The sequence below is a fragment of the Cygnus olor genome, chromosome 3, assembly GCF_009769625.2.
Source record: "Cygnus olor isolate bCygOlo1 chromosome 3, bCygOlo1.pri.v2, whole genome shotgun sequence".
In the NCBI taxonomy this organism is placed as follows: domain Eukaryota; kingdom Metazoa; phylum Chordata; class Aves; order Anseriformes; family Anatidae; genus Cygnus; species Cygnus olor.
The window spans coordinates 2,441,563-2,467,134 of record NC_049171.1 but is presented as its reverse complement, the minus strand read 5'-3'; the positions used below and the strand labels follow the sequence as shown (position 1 = coordinate 2,467,134).

Here is a 25,572-nt window from a genome sequence, read left to right as displayed (position 1 = left end):
CAGCCAGCATTTTTAGGTTGTGCAAACATAAGAAATGATGTTTTGTAACATTAGATTTGAGGTGAACAGGGTAAGAAATGAGATTTTGTCTGTTGCTGGCTACCCTTATTTCTCACACTTCTGATTGTCGTCTTTGGAACGATCGTGGCTGTCCTTGAGTTCAGTGCATCACTTGTATTTTCTGCCTCTGCAGTTAGAATAATCTTTTTTGCATATTAAATTTAAAATGATGATTAATGAGTATGGTAGTGCAACAGATTTTTCTTGTTCTGGCAGGTATTTGGGTGTTAGTGGGTTGTTTACTACAGTAGGAGTATCCACCTGAAAGTCTTCTCTTTCAGTTTAACTAGATTTCTTGTTTTCCTTTTAATCAAGTAGCTTGTAGCTAAATGGTAATGTATTGGTTGCATTAAAATAGAAAACTGTACAAATATCTGTCACTGAAATGTCTTTTTTTCTTTGCTTCTCTCCATTTCTTTTCCATGTTTCTCACAATAAAATAAAATAAAATAAAATAAAATAAAATAAAATAAAATAAAATAAAATAAAATTGTTGCATGTCCACTAATTATCAGTTCAATCACACAGGATCAGGAAAATCATACACAATGATGGGTACTGCTGACCAGCCCGGATTAATCCCCAGACTTTGCAGTGGACTCTTTGAAAGAGCACAGAAAGAGGAAAATGAAGAGCAGAGTTTCAAAGTAGAAGTATCCTACATGGAGATATACAACGAGAAAGTCAGAGATCTTCTTGACCCAAAAGGGTAAGTAATGTGCCTGTGAACAGCACCGTAATATGTTGCCATATCATCTTTTTCCACATATCAATTTGCTGTAGTGGATCCCCTCTAAGGCATTTAGGATGCATAGGACGTTTTTTTCACCTGATCTCAGCGTCCTTTTATTTTGTATCAAAATAAATTGGTAAGATTGAAAGCTTGGAGTAAATTCACCCTAATGCCAGCTTTTATGAAGTGACAAAAACGTCTGTCAGCGTTGTACATGTAGACATAAGGCTTTTCAGTTTGCATTACAGTCTTTGCTCTGTGCTTCATTATGGTAACTGTAAAACCATCATGTTTGAGATATGTCAGTGAGAAATGGATTTTCTGTAAATGTTGTCTTACATCAGTCATGTGCTTATAAATAAACTTTTTCTTTCCCAACCAGAAGCCGTCAGTCATTAAAAGTTAGAGAACACAGTGTTTATGGGCCTTACGTAGATGGGCTATCCAAACTAGCTGTTGCTAGCTACAAGGTAAGGATCAGTCTTGTGAAGGACTTGTGTTGACACCCTGTACAGTAGGGTACTGTTTTGAAAGCAGGACAACATTATTAGCTTACTCCTAATTACCATGGCAATAACGTGGATTTTAGAGTAAGAGAGCTGTAGGATTGTTGTATTGTGATCACTGGGGAAAACAGAGTTAATAGCAGAAACTCATCTTCATCCTTTGCTTTTCACTAACTCTGACAGTCATTCAACTATTTAATGAAGCAGCTTTCCTCCCAAATATAAGATGAGTCTAGCCTGTATCCATGAGAAGCAGCATTCAGCAATTAATTACAGAAGCAGCAGTTAGCAGAGACAGGCTTTCAGTACCACACCTTGTCACTTTTTGGCTGTCTTGCTATTGCCTAGTAATTTCACCTGCAAGGAGCACATAATTTCACCTACAAGTAGCACACAGCCATGCTGGAAATATAAACAAATGGTTGTCTACAAGACAAATACTTGACAACATTGCCTGAAACTTGCTTATTGGGGAGTACTATAGTCAACTGGATAGGAAACATATATATTTGCATATTTATCTATATTCATTTGCAGAATGCTCTAATTTTTAAGTAGTATTGATGTACTGTGGGAAAAATTAGTAAATATGGGATACAATTCTGTCATCTTTAGCAAAATATAACACTGGAGTCCTTCCTTTTCTAGTCTCTCCATGTATTTCTCTCTCCATCTCTGGTGGTTTCTGTTAATAAAAGACATGTTGCATGCATTTCTGTTGCATGTTGCCCAGCAGCTTTGCATAATTCAGCATACAGAGTCAGAGCGGTCTGTGGTGTGCTTCTGTTTAATTGGTTTTGGTTTTCTTTAGCATGATCCAGCTCGATGAGTAAATAAAAGTCGATCCCAGGGCTCTGAAGGTTTAACTGTTTTACAGGATTGCTGTAAAACACTGAAGCAAGGGAGCTGCCTGTCTCTCAAGTATTACAAAGTATCAGATGGCTTTATAAGCTTTTATAGCTTTTTTTATATGTAAGAGGAACATAACCTGTTCCACAGTGTTTCTGTTATATAAAACAAGCCTGGTGTCAGTATTACACTTTTCAAGAATATGTTTGACAACTGAGACTAAAATGTTGCAGTGCTCAAACATGAACTGCTGTTTCCTCGCATTTTTCTTTGCTTTCAGGTATTTTTATGTGCAGCCAGGTGCATTAGTGTTGTTGGTAATTTAATAGCCAGGCAGAGGGAGTGGATGAATAGGCACGTAACAACATTGTTTAATTTCTAAGCTATGAAGGGAAGATCACAATATTTCATTCTCACACTCTATGAATGAACAGTGGGAAACTTGGTGAGAAATACTCACTGTATTTTACCAAAATGAGATTGTTTGGGTAGATAATCAAAAAGAATGATAATGCAGATATGCTTATGGCTGTGAAAATTGTATCTAGGACATCGAGTCCTTGATGTCTGAGGGCAACAAATCTCGCACAGTGGCTGCAACCAACATGAATGAGGAGAGCAGTCGGTCCCATGCAGTCTTCAAGATTATCCTCACCCACACACTCTATGATGTGCAATCAGGGGTAAGTAAAACAAGTTACGAAGTCCAAATGTTAAGCTTGCATGTGTGCTTCTTGCTTTAATTGATTTCATAGACTCAGAGAAATGCTGGGGGCCTCAGGAGGTCTTTTGCTACAGTGTCCTGCTCGTGTGCACTGCTAGCACTGGACCAGGTTAGCTGTGACCTTGTCTAGCAGAGTCCTTGTAATGCTCATGTGCCCAAAAGTGGGGAAATCAATTTTAATAGGTAAGTGAAATGTGTTTTTTGAAATGGAAAACAAAAATGCAGGTCCAGACTTGCAGCAGAACTGCTGGAGGGCGGAGGAAGCATCTCCTAATCCTAGAATCTAAACTAAAGAAACTTATTTTTAAGCAACAATTTGTAGTACAGACTTGGAGGAGAAAGTAGAGACATAATATTTAGATGGAAGATTGAATTACATGAAGAACATCTGAGTGTACATCTGGTAATCTCCTTCAAAGGTTTATTTCATGCAAATACATGTAAACAATCAACTTCACAAACCAAAACTTTTGATCATTTTTTTTGCATTGTGCCACATTCATTTAATATTTTTATGTACACTAAGTGTTGAAAAGATATTAACTGTGGAAGTATTTTTCTCTACATTTCCTTATATATAAATTTTCCTTGGAGGGGGTGTGAAATACATTTCTATGTTAATATTATTTAATCCCTCACAGAAAATGGTGATAAACTAAAATTGAAATAGATCTCTGATATAAGTTCTAAGCTTATGCTCAGACAATTCTTTAAAGTCTCCAAAGCCTTGAAGAAATTTTGAATGCTCCTGGAGCAAATATAAGGCTTGCATGTGTCTAATTATTGAATTAATTGTAAAGCATAATTAGCATTTGTATTTTTTTTCCCCTTCTCACGTCTCAGTCTCCACCAATCTACTTATCCAGATAATTTTCTTGGTTCCCTATTTGGAATTTTTTTCCCATTTGCACTTCAAATCAGCAGTCAAACTATGCTCAACTCCTTGGCTTGCCAGAATTTGTCGTGCTGTTTTTCCTGCGGCTGTACTGCATACTTAACTTTTTGTGGTCAGCCTGGATGCAGGGTGGTAATTCTGATTGTTTGTCTTTTCTGTAATCGGGCAGTGACTGCTGTTTGAGTTTCTGGAATAGATTCCTCTGGTTTCCTGTCTGCTGGTCCTTTCAGTCCTGGAAATGACCATTTTGGAATGGCCTGATGATCACATAGTATTTTGAGAGGCTTAATGTTTTTGAAAGCATATTGATTCTAAAATTATCCTGTTCGTTTAGGGGAATGTAGCACTTTGCAATGGTGATAGAGATGCACTTCAGTCGTAGATGCTGCAGAAAAGCATGATGTAACCACGCTGTTCTCAAAGGCAGTGCTAGCTCTTCAACTGCATATTGACATAGGAAATTTATGGAGTGTTTCAGAATGTCATTTTGGGTCAAGTGAGGTAATTAGCAAGAATTACAAGGAATAATGGGGATTTATTTCAAAATCTGTGTTACAGGATTGAAACACCCACATAGCTTGGATTTCTTTCTCAGAAGCCGTTAAGGATCTAGGAGACTTCTGTGATTGCAGTCATTTTCATAAATTACAGCATGCTTCTTGTCATGTTCAATCCTACTTGCTGAAAAAAAAAAAGAGATGAAACTTACGGTATAGAATTTGAGATTTTTAAGCTGTTTTCAAGATTCTAAGGGCAGAGACTGTAGACCCAGTGTCTTTTTACGTGACTCTGGCTTGTATTCCCTCTACACTTGTTATTGCTTTGAACCTTTAACTAATGTGCCCCATGTTCTGCTCCTCTGGAGAATGCTGGGATGTCTTGAAGATAGCAATGTATCAGACTTCAATTCAAATCCTCCTGTTATTTCTGGAGCAGCAGCTCATGAGTTAATGCAGAATACCATTCAAGTCTACACCAAGAAAAGCAGCTTGATTTTGTGTATGAAAACATATCAAACTATGTAACTCGGTTTAAGTGATGAACTAACAGTAGCTCTTCTCTGGTTCCTTCTGCAGACGTCAGGTGAGAAGGTGGGCAAGCTGAGCCTGGTCGACTTAGCAGGTAGTGAAAGAGCAACCAAGACTGGTGCTGCAGGAGACAGGCTGAAAGAAGGAAGCAACATTAACAAGTAAGACTCAGTGATTATTTCTTTCCCTTTTTTCATCAACTCAATCACAACTGGTAAATATAATATACTACTGAAATAAGATAAAAACAGTCTAAGCTTTTATAGCCAGTTTTCTTCTTCCCCTCTCTCTGCTGTTCCTTCTGACATTCAGAACTCAGCTGTTTGAATGAGATCTCTGCCTATTTAACATGGTTGGCATTTCTGTGCTTGTGCTCCTACAACTACCACATAATTGCATTGTGGAGATGTGATTATTAAGGCTGAAAACATAGATTGAAAATGAGCGGTAGAGATTCTGTGATGACAGAATGATCGAAATTGTACTAGGAGCTTTTTCATCGGAGCTCATTTTTGGAGAGAAAGTGGCTGTCTAAATATGCATGTGACCTATGACTATTTACATTTGTTAATGGCTGCTTGTGTTCTTGGTGCAGATCCCTCACAACTCTTGGTCTGGTTATTTCTGCCCTGGCAGATCAGGCTGCTGGCAAGAACAAGAACAAATTTGTTCCTTATCGTGACTCTGTGCTTACTTGGTTACTTAAAGTAAGTAGTCTGATCTTTTGGTTTTTAAAAGAGAAATAAAAGGGAGGAAAGGGGGAGAAGAGTCCCATTCAGTGAAAAAAACACTGTTCTTTTGCCTCATTTTCTGTTTTTTATGTTAACCATACTTGTCTTTGGAAAATTAGCTGGCCGGAAGCCAGAAGTATCTCCACAGACTAAATATGTTCTTTGTCTTCTGCTGACCTGCAATGGCATAAAGAATAAGGACTTTTTTTTTTTTTTTTAAAAACATTATCTTTTTCTGTGTCGGTTTAGATACAGCTTCACACAGAACCTTGGGTCTGATTTAATTTTATTACCACATGTAACTGAATTTTACGTACTGGCATGGTTGGCTTTGAAGATTTTGATTAAGACTATTAGCTTTTTCCTAATTGTCTAATATATTTGCTAATATACTCTGCTTTTGTCAGCAGAGTATAATTGCAGAACATTATCCCAGTTACAGTCTAAGGAACAGGTCAGAAGAGTTTGTGCATCATATTCATCTGAAATGTACAGTTAAATCAATTTCTGTACTGTGTAGGACTGATATTTTCAGAAAAAAAAAAAGAGCCTTTATTGTGGTGACCCTTGAACTAAGATCTGTAAGATCCAAATGAAAAACAGAGTTGTTAAATATGAGTCTTATGTATGTCAAATTAAAAGGTAAACTCTTATTGTTATTGTGCTTCCCACTTCCTACATACTTAGCAAGTTTCCTTCTGCTCCTTGTGATTTATTATTATGAAGGAACAATTAAGATATTTGTTAGTAGAAAGATATAATCTGACAAGAAATTGATTTTTGGTACCAGTTGCCTTGTTCTGTTTTCTTACTACGTAGGTGATCTGGCCAGAATTTTTTCTTTTTGAATACTGTGCTGTGCTTCCCAACTTCATGAACCTTTTAGCATTACTACTATGAAATGATTTATCTGTTCTCCCCAGTATAATCACATACAGGACATCAAACAGTACAGTCAGGGGCTGTCTAAAAATCAGATGTTTTAACAGAAATAGTGTGTATTCTCTTCTACAGTAAAATAAATCACATTTCACAGAGTTTCTTGCCCTAAGACTTTGTTAGTGCTTACATATACTTTTGCCTGTGAATATTTTGCTTTTATACATTTGTGTGTGTATGTAGTTTTTGTTTTTTTAAAGAAATAACTAATTAAACACATGCTTTTGGCTCTCTGCCCCTCTTCAGGGCACTCCAGTGTGCTTAGGAGCCTGACTCTGTAATAATCTGAGCGAGCAGAAGTGGAAACTTTTCTAATGCATTTCTAGCGTTATTGTTGGAATTAGTTATGCTGTTCCCTTTCTAAACAAATCCAGCAAGTAGACCCAGATTCCTGTTTAGCACCTGTCTGATGCATTGTAGGCACGATGGCCATGCACAGCACAGGCTGTAGCTCACAAACAGAGGCGCACTTTTGTCCTGCCGCCTTTCAAGCGAAGCTTCTTTGTGTTTTTAACACCCAGCTATATTAAGTGCAAACAAAAGATTTGGGGCTTTTGGATTTTATTTTTTTTAAACGAACAAGCTCACTGAAGAGACTCCTTATTTTGAAAGGCGAAATTTTAACAATTCTTAATTAAAGATCAAAGGAGGGATTTATTAGTTTAAAGTGACTTATTTAGTAGAAGCTATGAGATGGTGGGCTATCTTTTTTTTTTCTTTCTTTTTAATAGCTTTCAACTTTTAATTATGATGCCAAAGTGGAGTAAATGTGTTCTAACAAATATAGAGTCTCTCCCCAAATCTGAAAAATGAGTAGAGTTCAGGAGACCTCAAGAGCTAACACTTCGTGTTCAGTTTTGTTGAGGATCTCTAGACAGAAGTACCAGGTGAAAAAGCATTATAGCAAGAAGAGGCTTGACAAGTGGCATCATGTTAGATGTGGGAAGCAAAATAGCTTATCAGCTCTGTAAGCTCTTAGCTTTATGGAATCGAATTGGCGTGGACCTCTTGTTTTCCCATTTTGCTCAGAAGCCCTGCATATTTTACTGATGGCTGCTCTTAAAAATATAATTTCTAAACTTTACGTTTTACGTTGTTGTCACAGTGATCTTGATGCTGAAGAGGGGGCTACCTTACCTTTAGAAACAACTAAATTTATTTATTTCCATTCTGTCCCTGTTTTTAAGGCATGTAAGGTCAGCCTTTCCAGGGTAATTTGCAGATGCTGTCTTCACTAATGAGAGACTGGTTTGCTATTTGTCTACCTTCTTGCTTAACGTTAAAGAAACCAGTGAAATCAGCACAAAGGTTTTATACAGAACTTTATCAGCCAGCCTGGCACTGGGCTTGAAAAGCCACAATACAAGAGGAACTTTCCCCAACTTATAATGGGTGTATTGTGAATTGCGGTGTATCACTGTAACAGCACTCTCAGCTGCCTGCATAGTGGAGTTGCGATTCAGATGGTGAATTAATCCTGTTTTGGAGCTAATTAGTGCAGTGGATGGAGGTTCCCGAAGTGCAAACTGTTATCTGGAAGCAGAGTACTTGGCCAGCTCGGCGGTAACTTCATCTTTTGTGCAGAGCAGGGATTGCAGTTGCAGAATGCCATCTCTAATTTTTAGAAGCTGTCGATGGATTGAAGAAAAGTCCTGGCTTCTGTAGAGACAGAAATCCTCATGGAGTGAGTCACAGGCTCTTGTTAGGCTTTTTAAAGTTTTCAGTAGATGCTTTGGAAAAAACGTTTGTGTTACAGAGCAGATCCTCCCAAGCCATGCGTTTATTGAAGTAAATAACGTCTGATCCTCATGCAAAAAATGCAGGGAGCAGCCAGAAGGCAGCTCTTTCTGCATGACCTCTCCATAAATACCGTTACCTGTGAGTCTTAGCCATGCTAGTGTACCACACTATGCAAATGGATTTGTATTCCCTTCCCAAAAAGCTGACAGCCCCTTGCATGAGCAGAGCGAGAAGAGTGCTGCCAGGGCAGCAGCGAAGCAGCAGCAGTCGGTGTGGCCAACTGCTGTCAAATTAGTTTTAGGCATCATGCAGAAAAAAAAAAAAGAGAGAGAGTCTTAACGAAATACTTAAAGGGGCGTTTTAATGATTGCTAGGAGAAGCTGTGTGTTTGCTTTGTGATTGAAATGGTTAGACAAGCACGCTAATGTAGTCAGATTGCTCTAATGGCAATGCGTGACCCAGATTTCATGGGTTATTGAAGATGAAAGTTAGTAGTGTGGTTCTTCTCCGAAAGGGATATTGGGTACAAAAAGGGGGGGGGAGAGGGAAGAACAGATCTGCTGCAAACTTAAAACAAAATATTTTATTTTTTGGCCTGGCTAAAATTGTAAAATATAATTTTGTGATCAATGCAAAGATGGAATTCTTCCTTCCTTTCCCTCACCCCCCCAACACATTGCTTTGCAGGAATGTGGTTTCACGCCCTTCTTCTGTCAAACAGATTCCAAAAGGGCAATTTCTTACATAACTCAGTGTAGATTTGTGAGCTGGGTAAGTAGGGGGGGAAGGGAAGCACCCCATTCTGAAACGTTTATAAAAATAAAATCAACTATATTGTTTATGAGGAGATCTTCAAGTAAGTTGAATAAAACACGTATCAGAGACGTTACTTCCAGTCTTTAAGGTATTCTGAATTTGTCATGATCTTTCCTGAGCTCCTTCAGCAGTATCTGAGAAGTCTAGTGCGGACATGCTTGTGTTTCTAGTTTATAAACCTAAGCAGAAACATGAAAGTAAACCTTTCAAACCCCTACTAAGCACCATAAAGCACAAAGCAGGGACCCTGTTCATTCCTGTGATTCTGAAGCCAAGAATGACTTTTCCTAAACATGCTAAAAAAAAAGAAAAAAAAGGAAAGAAAAAAAAAAGGACAACTGAAAACAATAACTCTGCTTGACTTATGGGGCTTAAAATATTAGTTTTGAACGGAGGAGCTCTGCCAAAAACATCCCTGTTACTCGTTGCCCTCATCTACTTCCAATCCTTAGTTATTGTTTGTTGCGTAAGTTCATTGACAGGATACAACCAAAGAAACGTTCTGTTTTAACTTGGTTACCTCTGCCACTTTCCAGGATAGCCTTGGTGGCAACAGCAAGACTGCCATGGTTGCAACAGTAAGCCCAGCAGCAGACAACTACGATGAGACCCTTTCAACGCTTCGGTACGCGGACCGGGCTAAGAACATCGTGAACCATGCCGTGGTGAATGAAGACCCTAACGCCCGCATCATACGGGAGCTCCGTGAGGAAGTGGAGAAGCTCCGAGAACAGCTCACAAAAGCAGAGGTATTTTAGCCTTGGCTAGCTAGTAAGTCCTGTAGACCCCATTGTCTGAACTTTCTTACTTGGCTCTTGAAAAGAAATGCCACAGGAAGCTACTGCATGATATCTATGCGAAATCTCCCTTTATATCACTGCATTCCAGTTTGCTTTAGGTCAGTGTTGAAGCATGGGTCATAACATGAGATACCAGATTCCCTTTGAACACACCATTGAGCGATCATGTTTTTATTGTGGGATACAGATCAGAAGAAAGAGGACATGGAGGGAGGAATAGGGGTGGAGTCTTCAGATTGTGCAGTTTATAAGTAGAGCTTTGCCCATGGATTTTAAGAATTCGATGCAGCTACATCCTGCAAATGTGAATTTGGTTAAATAATGCTTGCTTGTTTACAAGCTTTAACGGTTCTAAATTGAAACTCTTACAGGTGTTAAACAATAAACTTCAATAAAATTGTGAAGGCAGCATGGACTAAAGGTTAGATGAAGGCCAAGAATTAGAGTAATGCTGAGTTCAGTTCCCAAATGTGGCAGAGCAGTGGTGATATAATCTGTATGTTGTAATCACAGTTTTTCTGAATTGCACAGTATTTGCCTCTTGAGGTTTGCAGGGAGTGCTGGCTGTGATAGTACAAATGACTAATGAATTTTGGACTGTTCTCCTTTGAGCTACCTAATATGCAAAGCATCCAGTAAGGGAAAGTTTCTTTAAGGTGTCTCAAGTTACCTAATACCTAACATTTCCTCTAAAATACAAACTGTGGACTTCTCAGTTCTCTGAGAGATTCAAGTACTCCCTATTTGTTTCATTTGTGAGCATTAATGCCAAAATAGTGGCAGCTGTCCAAAGCAATGAAGTAGTGTTTCCTAAATGTGAGGTAATAAATATTTCCTTTCCTAAGTATTAAAATCCCACCCCAGTTGTCATCTGAATGGCATTGACAGCGAACATGGAAAAATGCTTTTAGTTTGCTATTAAGCTAAACCAAAAAAAATGGTTTAGTTTGCTATGGTTTAGTTGGCTCTACAGGAAAGGTCAAAAAACACATTCATTGTCTTGGTCTCCTTTGGATGTACTACATTTGTAGCCCATCTAATTGTTCGTACAGAAACAGTGCATAATGGTTCATTTTTTAAATAAACGAAAGCACTGACCCATTATGATAGTCAAGTTACATTTTCAATGCTCATTTCTAAAGATAGAGATTACCAAGTTGAGTTTTTTTTCCTTTTGGTGTCAGTATCCTCTTTTTCTCCTAAATCGCCATGGCAAAACAGAACTTGACAGTTGACTTTTTTTTTTCCAGAAGAATAAGGCTTTTCCTCTTTTCCCCTTTTCTTTTTTAATCCATGCATTTTGATCTTTTCTTGTCAGAATTAATATCACGTTTTAATTTGTCTGCGCCAAGACCCACCAGCATGTCCTTCCTGAGCTGGGAATTTAAACTGACTCCAGCAGAGCAGTACACCTGCTGGTCTAGTTGGAATTAGGTCTTGCAGATTTGTCTTTTTTTTATGGTTTCCTTACAGATAAGCAATGGAGGGAATGAGGGGAATTACCTACCTCATTTTACAGTTGAAGCATGTGAAAATGATTATTTATTTTGCCCCGGGTCCAAATAAATAAACAAACGAGACTTAGAACTTGAGAATAACTGGTCTTCATCTTCCTGTCCTGCTCCATCATGTCCAGTGCCCTTGCACTGATCATATTTCATTGGGCATAATTTATCTTTGGAGGCTGCATTGCCCTCGCTTTCCTTCCTGGTTTCCCTTTTACCCTGTATTTAGGTATTTGAGGTATTCAACCAGAAAAAGATGACACAGGACACATCAGCTGGCAGTTCCTAGATTGCTATGTCTTGAGGCAGAGGAAACTCCTGTCTTAAAACAGGATTTTCCACTCCTGACAGCTGCTCCTTTTGAAGATATTGCCCTGCAGTGAGGCCACTCTGTTTGATGTGGATTCCTGGGAAGAATTTTTATTTTTGTGGTAAGGGAGCTCTCTGATGGAGAACGATACTCGCACAGGTTGGTTGGGATTGCATAAATACCTGCTAGCCAAAAACGCTTCCGTATTGTTAGCCATAATCAAATAACGACATTCTGTTCAAGGTAGTACAGAAAGAATATGCCAATACTGAGACTGGAGGAAGTGAACATGTATAGTATAAACACTTTTATGTCTTTACAGTTTTTGGATTGTCCGATGTAGGGTGGGGTATTCTCAGGCTAGTCCTTGGGCCTCTTGCTATTTCAGAAAAAAAAATTAGAGTTGTGATGGATTAGCAAAAAAATTGAATTCCCGTGTCTGGAAGTACATCATAAGACTTTTTTTGATACCAGTTTTATGAAATGCATATATATAGGTCTTGATTTTTCTGTTTTTTCCAATAGAAATTTCCAAATCAGGCCATATCAAAACCAATGTTAAAAACATTTTCATGGCATGGCTGGGCAAATGACAAAGATGTTAGCTACCATTTAGAGGAAAAGAAAGCTGAGACAATGGTGGTTATCTAGATCAGCAGTATTCAAGATACAGATCGTTTCATTTGTGAGTCTTTTTGGAAACTCACATTGGTATAGAAATGAGATTAGCTTGTGTTTGAATATCTTTTTGCAAATCTGCCAGTATCATGTAATTGGTTTGCATTAAAGTATATAAACTTCACTTTAGCATCTGTACTCGAAACTAATTAAACTAAGTTTTTGATGGATTCTGCATTTATGTGCAATATGTATTTAAAACAACCCTTTACTTACTGATCAAGTATGCCTTGTAAAATGAGTAATGATATGTTTCCTTTTTCCCCATCTGTGTGAGAGTGATGTGAAAGAACAAAGCACAATAAGCTTTCTTGTTTCCTTTGCTTTACTTTCTGCAGGCTATGAAATCACCAGAATTAAAAGAACGGTTGGAGGAATCAGAAAAGTTGATTCAGGAAATGACGGTGACCTGGGAAGAAAAATTAAGAAAAACTGAGGAAATAGCACAGGTTTGCTGCTTTTTTTTTTCGTTTTGGTGTTTGTAAACAATAGGTTTGTTTCCTTTGTCTGTCAGTTCATAGCAATTGTCTGAATCTCTCCCCACATTTATGGGTAAGTAGGTCAAGCTTACTGCCATTTAGAAAAGCTTCACTTAATTCCTGTCATAGCTGGATGCCTCTCAGATTACTATTCTAGTGACAACAATAAATTGTCATTCTATGCCAGCTGAGAGATTGTTTAAAAAAATCCATGGATGAGAGGATTATAGGGATTTTATATTCTTCGGACAGTAAAATTGCTGTTTGTGATGAAAGATGAAGCGTTGAGAGTGTTAAATGCAAGTTTATGTATGGAGTGCCTTAATACTGAAGGCAAAGAGCATTCAGAATATTAAAAAATAGAACTGTTCAGATCTCCTGTGTGTTTTAATGCATCTTACACCACTATTTAGAACCTCAGAACATAATTGAAATGATGGTTACACTGAAAAATTGTGCAGGTCACCATGATTATTGCATGACACTTCCAATTCTTACCACACAAATGCTGATGTATATATTTCCAGCGGGGAGCTTTGGAGGGGGAGAACTATTGAAAGGTGATGAATAGCTTGTAAGAAAATGAAACCTCCGATACAAAGCCCTTTTGTAGATGACTTGATCAGAATAAGCTGTTGACTTCAGTTTTACATATCCATTGTAAGAAATGCTTCTTCAAATAAGAGGGCTTCCTGGCTTTCAGTGCAGAGTCGTACCATGGATTTTTCTTCTTGTGTATAAGGGTGAAATTTAATAATAATAATGATAATAATTTCTGCTCCCACCTTACACAGTAGTGTCTAGGCATAGAAACCCCGAGTGTGCAAGGAGATTGATGAACCAGAGTAATGGGATCAAGGCTACAGAATAAATTCGCCTTGATGCTTGCATACAGCTACTTGGTTTTGCTCTCTTTGCCTCTAAATTCTTAACCTCGTATGATGTTATGGAGGTGGCAGTTTCATGAGCCTTGCAGCTGTAGAAAAGAGTGGTTAGAAAGCTGCCTGGCAGAGAAGGACCTGGGAATATTGGTTGATAGCTGGCTGAATACGAGCCAGCAGTGTGCTCAGGTGGCCAAGAAGGCCAGCAGCATCCTGGCATGTATAAGAAACAGTGTGGCCAACAGGGCTAGGGGAATGATTGTCCCCCTGTACTCGGCTCTGGTGAGGTCGCACCTCGAGTACTGTGTTCAGTTTTGGGCCCCTCGCTACAAGAAGGACATCAAGGTGCTCGAGCGAGTCCAGAGACGGGCAACAAAGCTGGTGAGGGGTCTGGAGAACAAGTCTTAAGAGGAGCGGCTGAGGGAGCTGAGATTGTTCAGTCTGGAGAAGAGGAGGCTCAGGGGCGACCTTATCGCACTCTACAGGTACCTTAAAGGAGGCTGTAGCAAGGTGGCGGTTGGTCTGTTCTCCCACGCGCCTGGTGACAGGACGAGGGGGAATGGGCTAAAGTTGCGCCAGGGGAGGTTTAGGTTGGATATTAGGAAGAACTTCTTTACTGAAAGGGTTGTTAGGCATTGGAATGGACTGCCCAGGGAAGTGGTTGAGTCACCATCCCTGGAGATCTTTAAAAGACGTTTAGATGTAGAGCTCAGTGATATGGTTTAGTGGAGGACTGGTTAGTGTTAGGTCAGAGGTTGGGCTCGGTGATCTTGGAGGTCTCTTCCAACCTAGATGATTCTGTGATTCTGTTGAGAACTAGTGTTTGTGCAGTACAGGGCTGTATCAAGCCTGTGGAAGGAACCTTCTGACATCTGTGGTAGGCTTGTGCAGGCCCAAGGTTAAAGGCATGTACATTATGGCCTGTCAAATGATTTTATTCCAGTCCAGCCTCCACCGATGTCTGTCTGTCAAATTTCAGCAGGACAGGTGGGTAGGATGGAGAAAATCTTTGAAAAAAGGATGATTCCTCATAAAGAATAAGTGTCCCGGAAGAGGCACTTTGTAGTGATGGAGAGTCAATAAGGAATCAAAGCCCTACAGACAAACTCTGTAAACAGGCACTTTTTCACATTTGCAGTGAATATTTGACGTACTTTTAATGTATTTTGAATTCTTAAGTTAATTAATACTAGGTCTTGATCAAAAGTTATCAAACTGGCTCATTTTCTTTAAGCGACTCCTGTGAGTTTTAGATCATGGGCCAAGTCCTCCTTTGGGCAACAAATTCTTTATCTTTGAGTGTAGATAACAAGGAGTGATGTGAACATCAGAGCCTGGCACTGATGATTAGAAGAGAGATCTTTGACATCACACTGCTATTTTCCTCTGTTCTTTGTTTTGCTCTCTCTCACAGACACATGAATTTTCCTTACAGGGACGTTATGTTGGTTTTGTAGGGTGTGGGGAGACAGAAAAGAGAAAATCAAGAGGCAGTTCTGCCTATGACATAATAAGTTTTAAATACAGAGTAAGCTCGAAGGTAAAAATCAGAGCCTTCATAAACTTTCCTGCATTATCCCTATATAATCTCGTTTAAATATTTTTGTATAGTCTCAGTGTCACAGGTGAAGCTGTTGCAGGTCTCATTTTTTTACTTAATTGTTTTACTCTCCCCTGTTTCTACTTCCCTAATAATTCCATGAGAGGCCTCCCATGTTAATTTCTTTTTTGTTTTGTTTGCTGTTGTGGATAGGGAATCTCATTTCACTTTCAGTTTCTGTATGATCCTGAGAACAATTCTCAGCGTTTCTATCTCAAACTTTTTATAGAAGAATCCCTTTTTTTTCTTTTTTTTTTCAAGACAGAAACGTTTAATGTTCCTCTTTCACTGCACTAGTCATCACCCTACCACTTCCCTTTGAAAGATGGACATTTTTGCACAGTAATGCTTTGTTGTTGACTTCTGTGAAGTCCATTGACAAGAACAAAACACCATCCCAAACGCCACTGCTCTTGTTTAGCAGGAAGTGTTATTTGCATTGCTTAAACAGCAGGTTGTCAGTTTTTTGTCATTTTGATTTCTAGGGAATAAAAGATAGACATGGAATTTGGCTTGGCGGGGAGTTGACTTAACTTGTTGCTTTTTAGCTCGAAAGAGAAGATAAAGGGCTGTAGAGATGGCTCTGGAAGCACTTGCTGTTCCAGTGAGGTCACAGAGAAGCTCCCACAGTAGTGCAGTGTGCTGTGCTCAGCTGTGGTCATTTTTCACTAAAAGGATGCAAATACATGAGCCCATGGCACGTAGCACTCTGAGTCCAGAGGTAGAAGGACCAGAGAAATTACAGATATCCTAATGTAAACCTTGATAAAATTAAGGCTTTTGTATCTAATCATTGCATAAGAAAGAGCTACCTTTTTCAGGAGTACCTGCCCCTCGTTTTATCTTGTGGTTTTGGGCAGGTAGGAGTGCATTTCCTACCTCAATCATCAGTCAGCCTAATTTTGTGATGGCTACTCTCTTGCAGGAGCGTCAGAAACAGTTGGAAAGCCTTGGCATATCGCTGCAGTCTTCTGGAATAAAAGTTGGGGATAATAAGTGCTTCCTGGTTAATTTGAACGCAGATCCAGCTCTCAATGAACTTCTGGTGTACTATTTAAAGGTAAAAATAAATATTGATATGTATATATTTATTTATTTAACAGAAGTGGAACTCTAATGCCATTGGCATAGGTGTACTTAGGGAATGTTATAAAAAATGCATATCTGAGGCATTCTTTGCTATTCACTGCTTGATTAAAAGTAATATGAATACAAACTTTTTATTTCAAATTTAATTGTGGCAGAGGAAGGTCTGGGGGTTTTATTTTTATATATATATTTTTATTTTTATATATGTAAAAAAATGTAGAGGTGTTTTCTGTCATAAATTGTCTTCTATTTTCCAGATTTCACAAGGTTTTACCCAAAAAAGTGATTTATATAAAAATTTGGTCGTATCAGTAATCAGCTTGCTTCCACATGTGTAATCAGAGTACAGGCTTCAGTTTATAAAATACATTTCTATTCTTTTTTACACAACTCACCAGGAGTGAAAATCAAGTTCTGTTCTGCCTTAGCACTTCTGGTGATGAGCAGTCCCCATTACTGATGTTAACCATAAACTGTGTTAACACGACTTGTGGACTTTGCACCGAAACAACCGGGCAGCTTGTTCTTGTTCAGATTGTGCAGATGTGATCTGGAGTCAGGGGGAGAATGAGATGTAGGTCTTTTTAAGTCACATTTTAGAATACAAGCTCTAAAAATTTAGCAGCACAAAAACTTTGGCAGTCTGAGTATCATGTTAAATCATTCTCTTTGAAGTGGTGCATAGTAGCTCTCAAAGCAGCCACAGAATTAGCAATGGGGCCACAAGATGGGTTTGTTTCAATCTGTCTTCCTATAAAAGAAGATACGTGATCTTCTTTTATATCAGTCATCTTATCATTGCTCCATGATATCTCAATAAAAGCACAGGAAAAGTTTTCATTGTTTTCTCTGCTAAAAAAAAAGACAAAAGAGCTGAGGTTTTGGGAGAACTGAAGGCGCTTTGCTCGTAGGTGTCCAGAGTGTCACTCAAGCTGCTAAACCAGCTTCAACACTGACAACTATTGAAGCAGAAGTGACTTTTTGTGGTGTTTATTGTGATTATATGATTATATGACAAGAACACAGTGAAGTCAAAGCCTGTTCAGAAGAGGCCTTAACCCATCAGTACCAACTGAAAAGTCTCTAGTGGCACCATGATACTTACCCTTTCTAGAGAAAACCCCCTTTGCATGGGATAGGGCTTGTGTGTTTCAGTTTATTTTTATTTTTTCTTTAATTTTTCTTTTGTTTTGGATAACATGAGTTCATTTTGTTGGGAATTATGGCGTAGAAACCCCCTGAGTTTTGAAATTCTTTAGATAAAATTACTTGCACCTGTTTTGCCTAAAATCCTGAAATTAAGCTCTCACTTCTTAGAGTAGATACCTTGCCTGCATTCTCATTAATACTGAGCTCCAAACGTACTCATTCTTATAAAAGCACTAAATAAGAACTTCATCCCACTTATCTAAACTGTTGTATCTGTTTCTCAACAAATGCTGAGAGGTGCCTCAAAAACAAATAGATGAACAAATGGAGTGATTCTTCTGCTGCCAAACTTCTTGTGCCTTGAGTACTTTGGGGATTTACAGAGGATAATCTAGGTGGAACCTGTGCAATAACTGTGGATCTAACCACCACGAACTTGTCTTAATTCCTCTTTAAACTCCTTTATTCTTTTGGCTTCTGCAGTGTCCTGAGGCACTGAATTCTGCAATTTAATTATAGGAACTTCTTCATTTTTGGATCTAACTGTTGCCTGTAAAATTTCCTGTGTGCTCCTTACTTGTTGCTGTAAGAAATAGTGGGGATTTGTTTGCAACGTTTCATTTTCTTTTTTTCCCTTTGCAGAAAGTATTGAACAGCTTTCAAATTTTAGAATTAGATGAGAAGATCTATCCAGAAGGAGAATGGATTAGTTAAAACTAGTGAACCTTTGCAGCCCATTGCTAACACCTGAATTAATTTTCACAGGAGCACACGTTAATAGGATCAGACAACTCTCAAGATATCCAGCTATGTGGAATGGGAATTCTTCCTGAACACTGCATTATAGACATCACCCCAGAAGGACAGGTTATGTTAACACCTCAAAAAAATACTAGGTAAAGGAACAAAATACAGTTCTAGCTGTGTAATAGCTGTAGTTTTATCTGGTATTTTATGAGCAGTCGGCAAGAGGGTAACCAAAAAGCGATGTTTTTCCAGATAATAAAAGTAAGAGAATTCTACCTCTTGTATTCTGCTTCTAGGCTTTGTTTGAGTTATCTACCTTTCTGTTAACACACATATTTCATTCTAAAGAGAGTTCTTTCAGTAATGGCATTTATAGTCTGCTTTCAAAGAGAGGATGAGTAAATTGCATATGCTTTCAGCAAGTCGATGTGCACTGATTTGCAGCTGTGTAGATTTAACTGTATCAAAATCTGAATTAATTTTATAGGAAATCTGTTGATATGCAAAAAGCAGCTGAAGCATTTGTTGCTTTATTTGATTAAGTAGCAGTACTTGAAAAGCAGATGGTATGTTCAAACTGATCACAAAATGACATGCATCGTCAGCATCTCCAGTAATTTATTGTTAGGCTCACAGAATTCAAGAATTTCACTTTCATCTTGGTTCATAGTTGGTCCTGCTGTGAGCAGGAGCATGGACTAGATGACATCCTGAGATTCCCTTCAAATGTGTTATCCTATTTTGACTGATCCCATTTTCAGGCTTAATCTAACTCTGAAATAAAGTAGTTTCTTATCACTCAAATTAGGTTATTGTCTTAAAGCTTTATATATACCAAAAGTTCTCCAATGCCGTATTCAAATATTTATATTTTGTGTCTGTATTTCAAAGTCGAGTGAAAACTTCTTATTTGCAGTGACATCTCTTTCAGGCCCCTCATTTTTAAGCCTTAATTGTACTCCCCAGATGTAGCTGTCATAATATCCATCCAAAAGTAGTGAATCCCATAAAGCTTAAGCAATCAAAAGAAGCTGAGTTTAAGGAGTTTATGAAACGGCACTGAGTGGATGAGTGAATTTTCTGGGGATATTTTGCCTGTTTGTAATCCATAACCCCGTTTTCCTACCTTAACAAGCTACAAAAAAGCAAACAGTACTGTAATAAAAGAAATAAAAATTTAAAAAGCTTTCTATTGGTGGCTTTGCTTTAGCTTGTTGTCTTTTCACAGGACGTTTGTAAATGGTTCTGCTGTTATGGGTCCTATCCAGCTACATCATGGAGACAGAATACTGTGGGGAAACAACCACTTTTTCAGGTACAAAAGATATTAAATAAATTGCAAGTCTGAACCAGTTTTTTTATTATTATTATTATGAACATTAAGGTATAAGGAAAAGTAACAATGAAGCACGCAAGCTGCAGGAGGAGGTGATTTCTTTTTACTTTGAGATTATAAAGGCAGTGCTGATGACTGGATGTTCTCGAACGCTGGATGTCATAGCAACTGTGCATAATTTTAATTTCAGAGCAATAGGTTGACGTAACTTATTATGTGTTCAAGGGAAAGTAGTCTTACTGATGAGGACCTTGCTATCGGTTATCAGGACTGTTATCTCACTGAGGAGATTTAATTCTTGAGGTGGTAACTTTAATTTGGTTTGGTAACTAAGAGTGTTGTGCAATTTGGCATCACGCTAATACTAAGTACCCTCTCTTCCATGACGAAAATATCACACCCAAGCTTTAACTCGGATAGGTTGCTTTTCAGATTTAGCAGCTAAGGTGTTAGATATCTGACCGATGTTGTACAGTGATCTCAGTCTTACAAGGTCGCTGTGTTCTCCCTTCCTTGGAGTTCCAGACTCCAGCTGAGACCTTCCTGTGTCAGACAGGATCGCTGGCAGATGTTTTCTGTTTTCTGTGAAGGGCTGCATGTGTGAGAGCCTGGTCTGAGATACCTTAAAGATCAGTGGATTTAAATGATAATTTAAAACATAATTGTTTTCTTTTATGCTCGAAAGAAACATCCTCATAAAAAATGAGATATGATTTCATTATTGCCTCTATCTTATTTATATATTTGTGTTTTTGTTTATATATAAAATACAGAATACATAAAATACATTATTCAGAAGTATATAAGATGTAATGCAAATATATATTTAAAAACATTTATTTTTATATTTCATTGCCTCTAAATTCTTTAGCTATGGGAAGACTAAAAAAATCATGGTTATATAAGCTATATGATTAGTATTTTCAGGTGCTCTGCATTAGTAGAGTGTAATATAAATTAGTTTGCCTTGAAGTCCCTTATTTACTCTGAGAAAATTTCACTCACAAGATAAACAGATTTCAAAAGGGAAAAATCGACTTATTTGGGTAACCTACTTAATTTAAATTATTTTTTTAAGCAACCCATTGTTTCAGTGTTGATCAATTAATAGTTTAAACATTTTCCCCTACTTCTGAAGGCTGAATTTGCCAAAGAAGAAAAAGAAGTCGGATCACGAGGATGAGGAACGAGACAACTCTATGAAGTACAGTAATAGTGCTGAGCAGCTGGATGTGGACGGAGACAATTCCAGTGAAGTGTCTAGCGAGATTAACTTCAGCTATGAATATGCCCAGATGGAAGTCACTATGAAGGCACTTGGTAGTAATGGTAAGAAGCAACAAAAAATTACTGGAAATACGTACAGAATATGAGGTTACATATTCAGGGACTCTTTACCACACGCTCTTCCCCTTGCACCTTCCTACTGGAGAATTCTTCTTGTGAGTGACTCATCGTGGCCATTTTTGCACTGGAGGGGAAAAACACCACTGCAGAATGTTTTGTTTGGCAGTTCTTGTTGAGGAAAAAGCCAAAACTGGAATGCTGGTGGAACTGCAGCCTCAAATCAGGGTGTTTTCACTTCACTGTTTATTTTTCTTGTGTTATGTCTCGCTCAGGCATTAAATGTTGTGATTTCTGTCTCTGAAAGCACATTCTTTATTTTTTGTGGTCTTACACAGCTGCTCCAGAATGGCTTTATTTTGGGATGCAGGAGGAAGTTTTTTTCAGCGTGGTCTTTCCCTTTTCAAAATTCTCTTAAATCATTCATCCGATGTGTTCTGGCAATGTTTATTTGGTTCATGTTCAACAACATTTTTTAAATATGCCTTACAACAAAAACATACTCTCTTCTTCCTCTTATGTGATATAGTGCTATGTTTACTGTGTAGGACATACTTCACCGTGGATCTCAGTGGGCCATTGCAGCCTCTAAAATGGACCACTGTAGATCTAGATTGGGGAAGCAAAGTACCAAAATATAGTAATTTGTACCTTGCCCAAGGTCATATGGAATATTTGTAGCAGAACCTGTGAAAGAGCTCGTATTTCTAAGTCCCCACTCTCTGCCACATGTTCATGACATGACTTTTTCCATTTAATTTTATGCTTACTAAGTATTTGACCCCCAGAAGTACTAGCTTCTTCATTTTTTAACATCTGCCTAGATCCAATGCAGTCAATCTTACAAAGTCTGGAGCAGCAACACGAAGAGGAGAAGAGATCTGCACTTGAACGGCAGAGACTGATGTATGAACATGAACTGGAGCAATTACGAAGGCGATTGTCACCGGAGAAGCAGCATTTCCGCAGCATGGACAGGTTCTCCTTTCATTCTCCCAGCGCTCAGCAGCGTCTACGACAATGGGCAGAGGAGAGGTGGGTAATCAAATCTGACTATCAGGAGTGTTCATGTGAAGTTCTTTAGTGCCAGTCAATTTTGTAAGACTTAAATTGCATTGCACACCTCTTCCAGCTTTCTGAGAAGACTCCTGCAGGATGCTGGGGAGGACTGAGTGAAAATATTAATCTAAACCCAATCAGACCATTAATTCTGAGGAAGATGAGAAAGGAGGAGTGTCTGTTTTGTTGTTAAGGAGAAACTCTGTCCTCACCAGCATTAAATATGAGTCTCTTCTGTGGATTCATGACAGCTGCTGGAAGGTTGTTTTTCCAACTGACTTATATCCATATGTCTGACCTGGGCAGGTTCTGGCAGCCAGAAGAGTGCAGAAAGAAAAGGGAGTAAAGGAATGGTAAAGGAATTTGATCCAGAGCATTGCAAGAACTGTGTAACAACCACAGAGGGGCCACAGTCCTCTCCCTCTTCCTAGACAATTGCACTGAGGATAATTTCTTCTGCCTCTAAATGGTCTTTGCCAGTATTACTGTCAAAAAGAGCAGCTGCAGGAGGAAGATTAAACTCTCCCTAAAACAAGGAGCATGGCGAAGATGTTGTAATGAGAAAACAGAAATCCAATTTAAATAGCTTAAGAAGCATCTTCTGAAATAGAAAATACTTGAGGCAGTCTAACAAGGTGTTAGCTGTCTGTTTGGAACATTTTGTGGTCCCAGATTCCTGCATTGCACAGTTGTCTCTCTGATACACTTGCCTGGGAGGCCAGTGAGCAAGTGGGTCATGGGCTTTAAATAAATCTTTCTCTGTAAGACAGAACATCCACATCTGTGGTGGGAAAACTCTGGAATAAGCCACACAAGTGCTGACTGTTCAGCAGATGCATGGAGAAGTCTCTAAAGCTGGCAATATGCTAATGTTCATACTACTAAATTCATACAGACAATCTTTTTTTCCCCAGAGGAAATGCAATTTAATTTGTTGGATTTGTGTGTTAAATAGCTGAATGTCGACTCCGCTGTCAAGTGATCTTGTGCTTCGCATTCAATTTCAATACCTAAATGCCATGATTTTTCCTGTCTCCCCTCCTCCCCCCAACAAATTGCCTTCTTTTAGAGAGGAAATGTTGACCCACAGCCTGAGAAAGCTGCGAGAGCAGATTGTTAAAGCCAATTTGTATGTGAGAGAAGCCAATTTTATTGGAGAAGAATTGGACAAGAGAACAGAGTATAAAGTCACCCTCCAGATCCCAGCTTCCAGCCTTAATGCTAACAGTAAGGTAATGTAGCCGTAATGGAACTAAATCTTTGCTCATTACGTTTGCCCCTCAGAGTTCATACTTGTCTTGTTCTGACTCTGATGGTCCAAACAGTTTGCCATTGTATTCACCTGCATTAAACATGGCTGAGTTAGCGCTAGCTACGTCTTTATCTTATTTAGTTACTGTGGAAGTGTTATAATATGCTAATTTACTGATAAATCTTACAGTGCAAGTCCTTTCCACTGATGTTGAAGTTTTGCTCATTTGCTTCTGTTGCAGAGTGGTAAAACCCATGTAGATTAGGTAACACCTACCTCACCTATTTGCCATCGCTTTATAGGCATTTGCCTGTCCATCATGCTAGTGAGGTGAGAAAATGCTGTCGTCCCCATTGTACAGGGAGAAGCTGGAGCAGAGAGGATTTGGATGATTTCTTCCAGACATCTTATAAATTTTGAAAGGAGGGAGCTGAACCCAGACTTCCCTATTGCAAGCGGGCTACCTAAGTTGTCTTATCCTTTCTGTTCTTGAGGTCAGCTCAAAATCTTAGTGCTAGTAAAGCTGTCATTAGTACAGTAGATGTATTTTATCCCAGGACTAGAATTCTTATCCGTTGCTTTAGAAATGTCTCTCGTTTACTTGTTTTTCTTGCAGTCTTCTGGCATATCTAGAAACAAGATAGTTAAGAGTATTAAGTGTTTTCAGGAGTTGAAAAGTTGCAGAGAGTAGTAACCTTAGCTAGAACTCTAAGATACTGTAAATTGAGAATATTTGTGAAATGCTTAAATGTTCCTATTTATAACATCTGTGTGAGGTGAGGATCCACAGGAACTACTGCCCATGGGATGAGACGCTGCAGTTAAACTGAATGTGAATGTACTGTGACAACCAAACAATCTGTCACACTTGCATTTGTTGATTAAGCTGGAATTAAAAAAAAAGAAATCCCAACTATTTGCAGAGATGCTCCCAGTTTTCAGTTGCTCTAAAACTATTTTTCATTGTTGTGACACAGGTTCTGCATTAATGTCTCTTTACTTGTTTCTCAGAGAGGTGCAATTCTCAGCGAGCCTGCCATTCAGGTGAGAAGGAAAGGGAAAGGCAAACAGATTTGGTCACTGGAGAAGCTGGAGAATCGACTAGTAGATATGAGGGATCTTTACCAGGAGTGGAAAGACTGTGAGGAAGACAACCCAGTAAGTAAAAATTACTCCAGTTACATGCCTGTAGAAATACATTAACTTTTTTGTTTAATTAGATGTGAGAAAGTCTTCTGGTTCAGGAGGAGTGGTGGTGGAGAGAGGGAGGGAAAAGACAAAGAGGTAACAGGTTTCCTGAGGCTTTTTTTTTCCTGAAGCAATCTTCAGTATTCCATCAACCCTTATCTCGTCACTTCGATGCTTGTTTGCACAAATAGCTCAATGCAGTAAGTAAACACAGTAGGAGTTGGGGTTCAGGCTGACTTCTCTGGATCTGACACTGTTAAAAAAAGAGAACTTGCTGAGGACAGGCCTTATGCTCTGTGCAAAGTAAAAATCAAGTTTCCATTCTTCTTGTGACCTAATCTGGCCTCTTGCTTGTGCCCCTTTTTCTTTTGTTAGGCTAGTTCTGTGACGCTTTGGAAACTGTTGTGAAAAGTTTGTTTGTCTCACATTATTCTGAATTTGGTTGAAGGTGATGAGAGCTTACTTCAGACGAGCCGATCCGTTCTATGATGAACAGGAGAACCACAGCCTTATTGGAGTAGCCAACGTTTTTCTTGAGTGCCTGTTCTACGATGTGAAGCTGCAATATGCTGTTCCAATCATCAATCAGAAGGGAGAGGTTTGTTATTCTTCTATAATCTATCCTTACTCAACTGTTCATTACAGCTTGTGGATCTTAATACCAGTAAATGATAAATATTTTCCAGTTTCTTGTGCTAACAATCTGGGATTGTGCAAAACCCACAATACCTTACTAGAGTTGTTTAGGCTCCAAATCACAGTGTTGTGCCTGTGTAATGAGAAAGCACCCCAAAATACTTGGTAGAACCAGCATGAGATATAGCTCTACTGGCTTTCACTGTCATCAATTACAGACTCTTAAATACCATAAGAAAAAATTCAAAGGCAGCTAGAGAATACATACTCTGTGCACTCTGTCTCACGTGCACTTTGCAGACTCTCTAGAGACTGATGGGATGGTGAGTGAGACTACAGCATGCTGTTCCCAAAGTCACTCTAGTGACTGATTTTTTTATTTTATTTTTAAATGCTTTTACAACAAAGGCTCTTCAGTTTTTGCTCCAAGCATTCTTAGTCTGGCTGCATTTCTTAGTGCTATAAATGCATAGTGCAAGACGATAGGAAGGAAGATGT

At 38.6% G+C, this 25,572-nt stretch overlaps 1 protein-coding gene across 4 annotated transcripts in view; it reads left to right on the top strand.

Annotated features, from left to right (window-relative positions):
* Nucleotides 1-25,572, top strand: part of KIF13B (kinesin family member 13B) — a 124,775-nt gene that overhangs the window by 52,143 nt on the left and 47,060 nt on the right. For all 4 annotated transcript variants that reach the window (XM_040550894.1, XM_040550893.1, XM_040550896.1 and 1 more), the window contains exons 6-20: nucleotides 589-769; nucleotides 1,176-1,263; nucleotides 2,697-2,831; nucleotides 4,844-4,956; nucleotides 5,391-5,502; nucleotides 9,558-9,770; nucleotides 12,653-12,763; nucleotides 16,200-16,334; nucleotides 18,278-18,408; nucleotides 19,488-19,574; nucleotides 20,734-20,924; nucleotides 21,764-21,974; nucleotides 23,068-23,230; nucleotides 24,262-24,408; nucleotides 24,887-25,036. In XM_040550894.1, coding sequence (XP_040406828.1) covers nucleotides 589-769; nucleotides 1,176-1,263; nucleotides 2,697-2,831; nucleotides 4,844-4,956; nucleotides 5,391-5,502; nucleotides 9,558-9,770; nucleotides 12,653-12,763; nucleotides 16,200-16,334; nucleotides 18,278-18,408; nucleotides 19,488-19,574; nucleotides 20,734-20,924; nucleotides 21,764-21,974; nucleotides 23,068-23,230; nucleotides 24,262-24,408; nucleotides 24,887-25,036 — 2,168 coding nt within the window. The remainder of the gene's footprint in view (nucleotides 1-588; nucleotides 770-1,175; nucleotides 1,264-2,696; nucleotides 2,832-4,843; nucleotides 4,957-5,390; nucleotides 5,503-9,557; nucleotides 9,771-12,652; nucleotides 12,764-16,199; nucleotides 16,335-18,277; nucleotides 18,409-19,487; nucleotides 19,575-20,733; nucleotides 20,925-21,763; nucleotides 21,975-23,067; nucleotides 23,231-24,261; nucleotides 24,409-24,886; nucleotides 25,037-25,572) is intronic.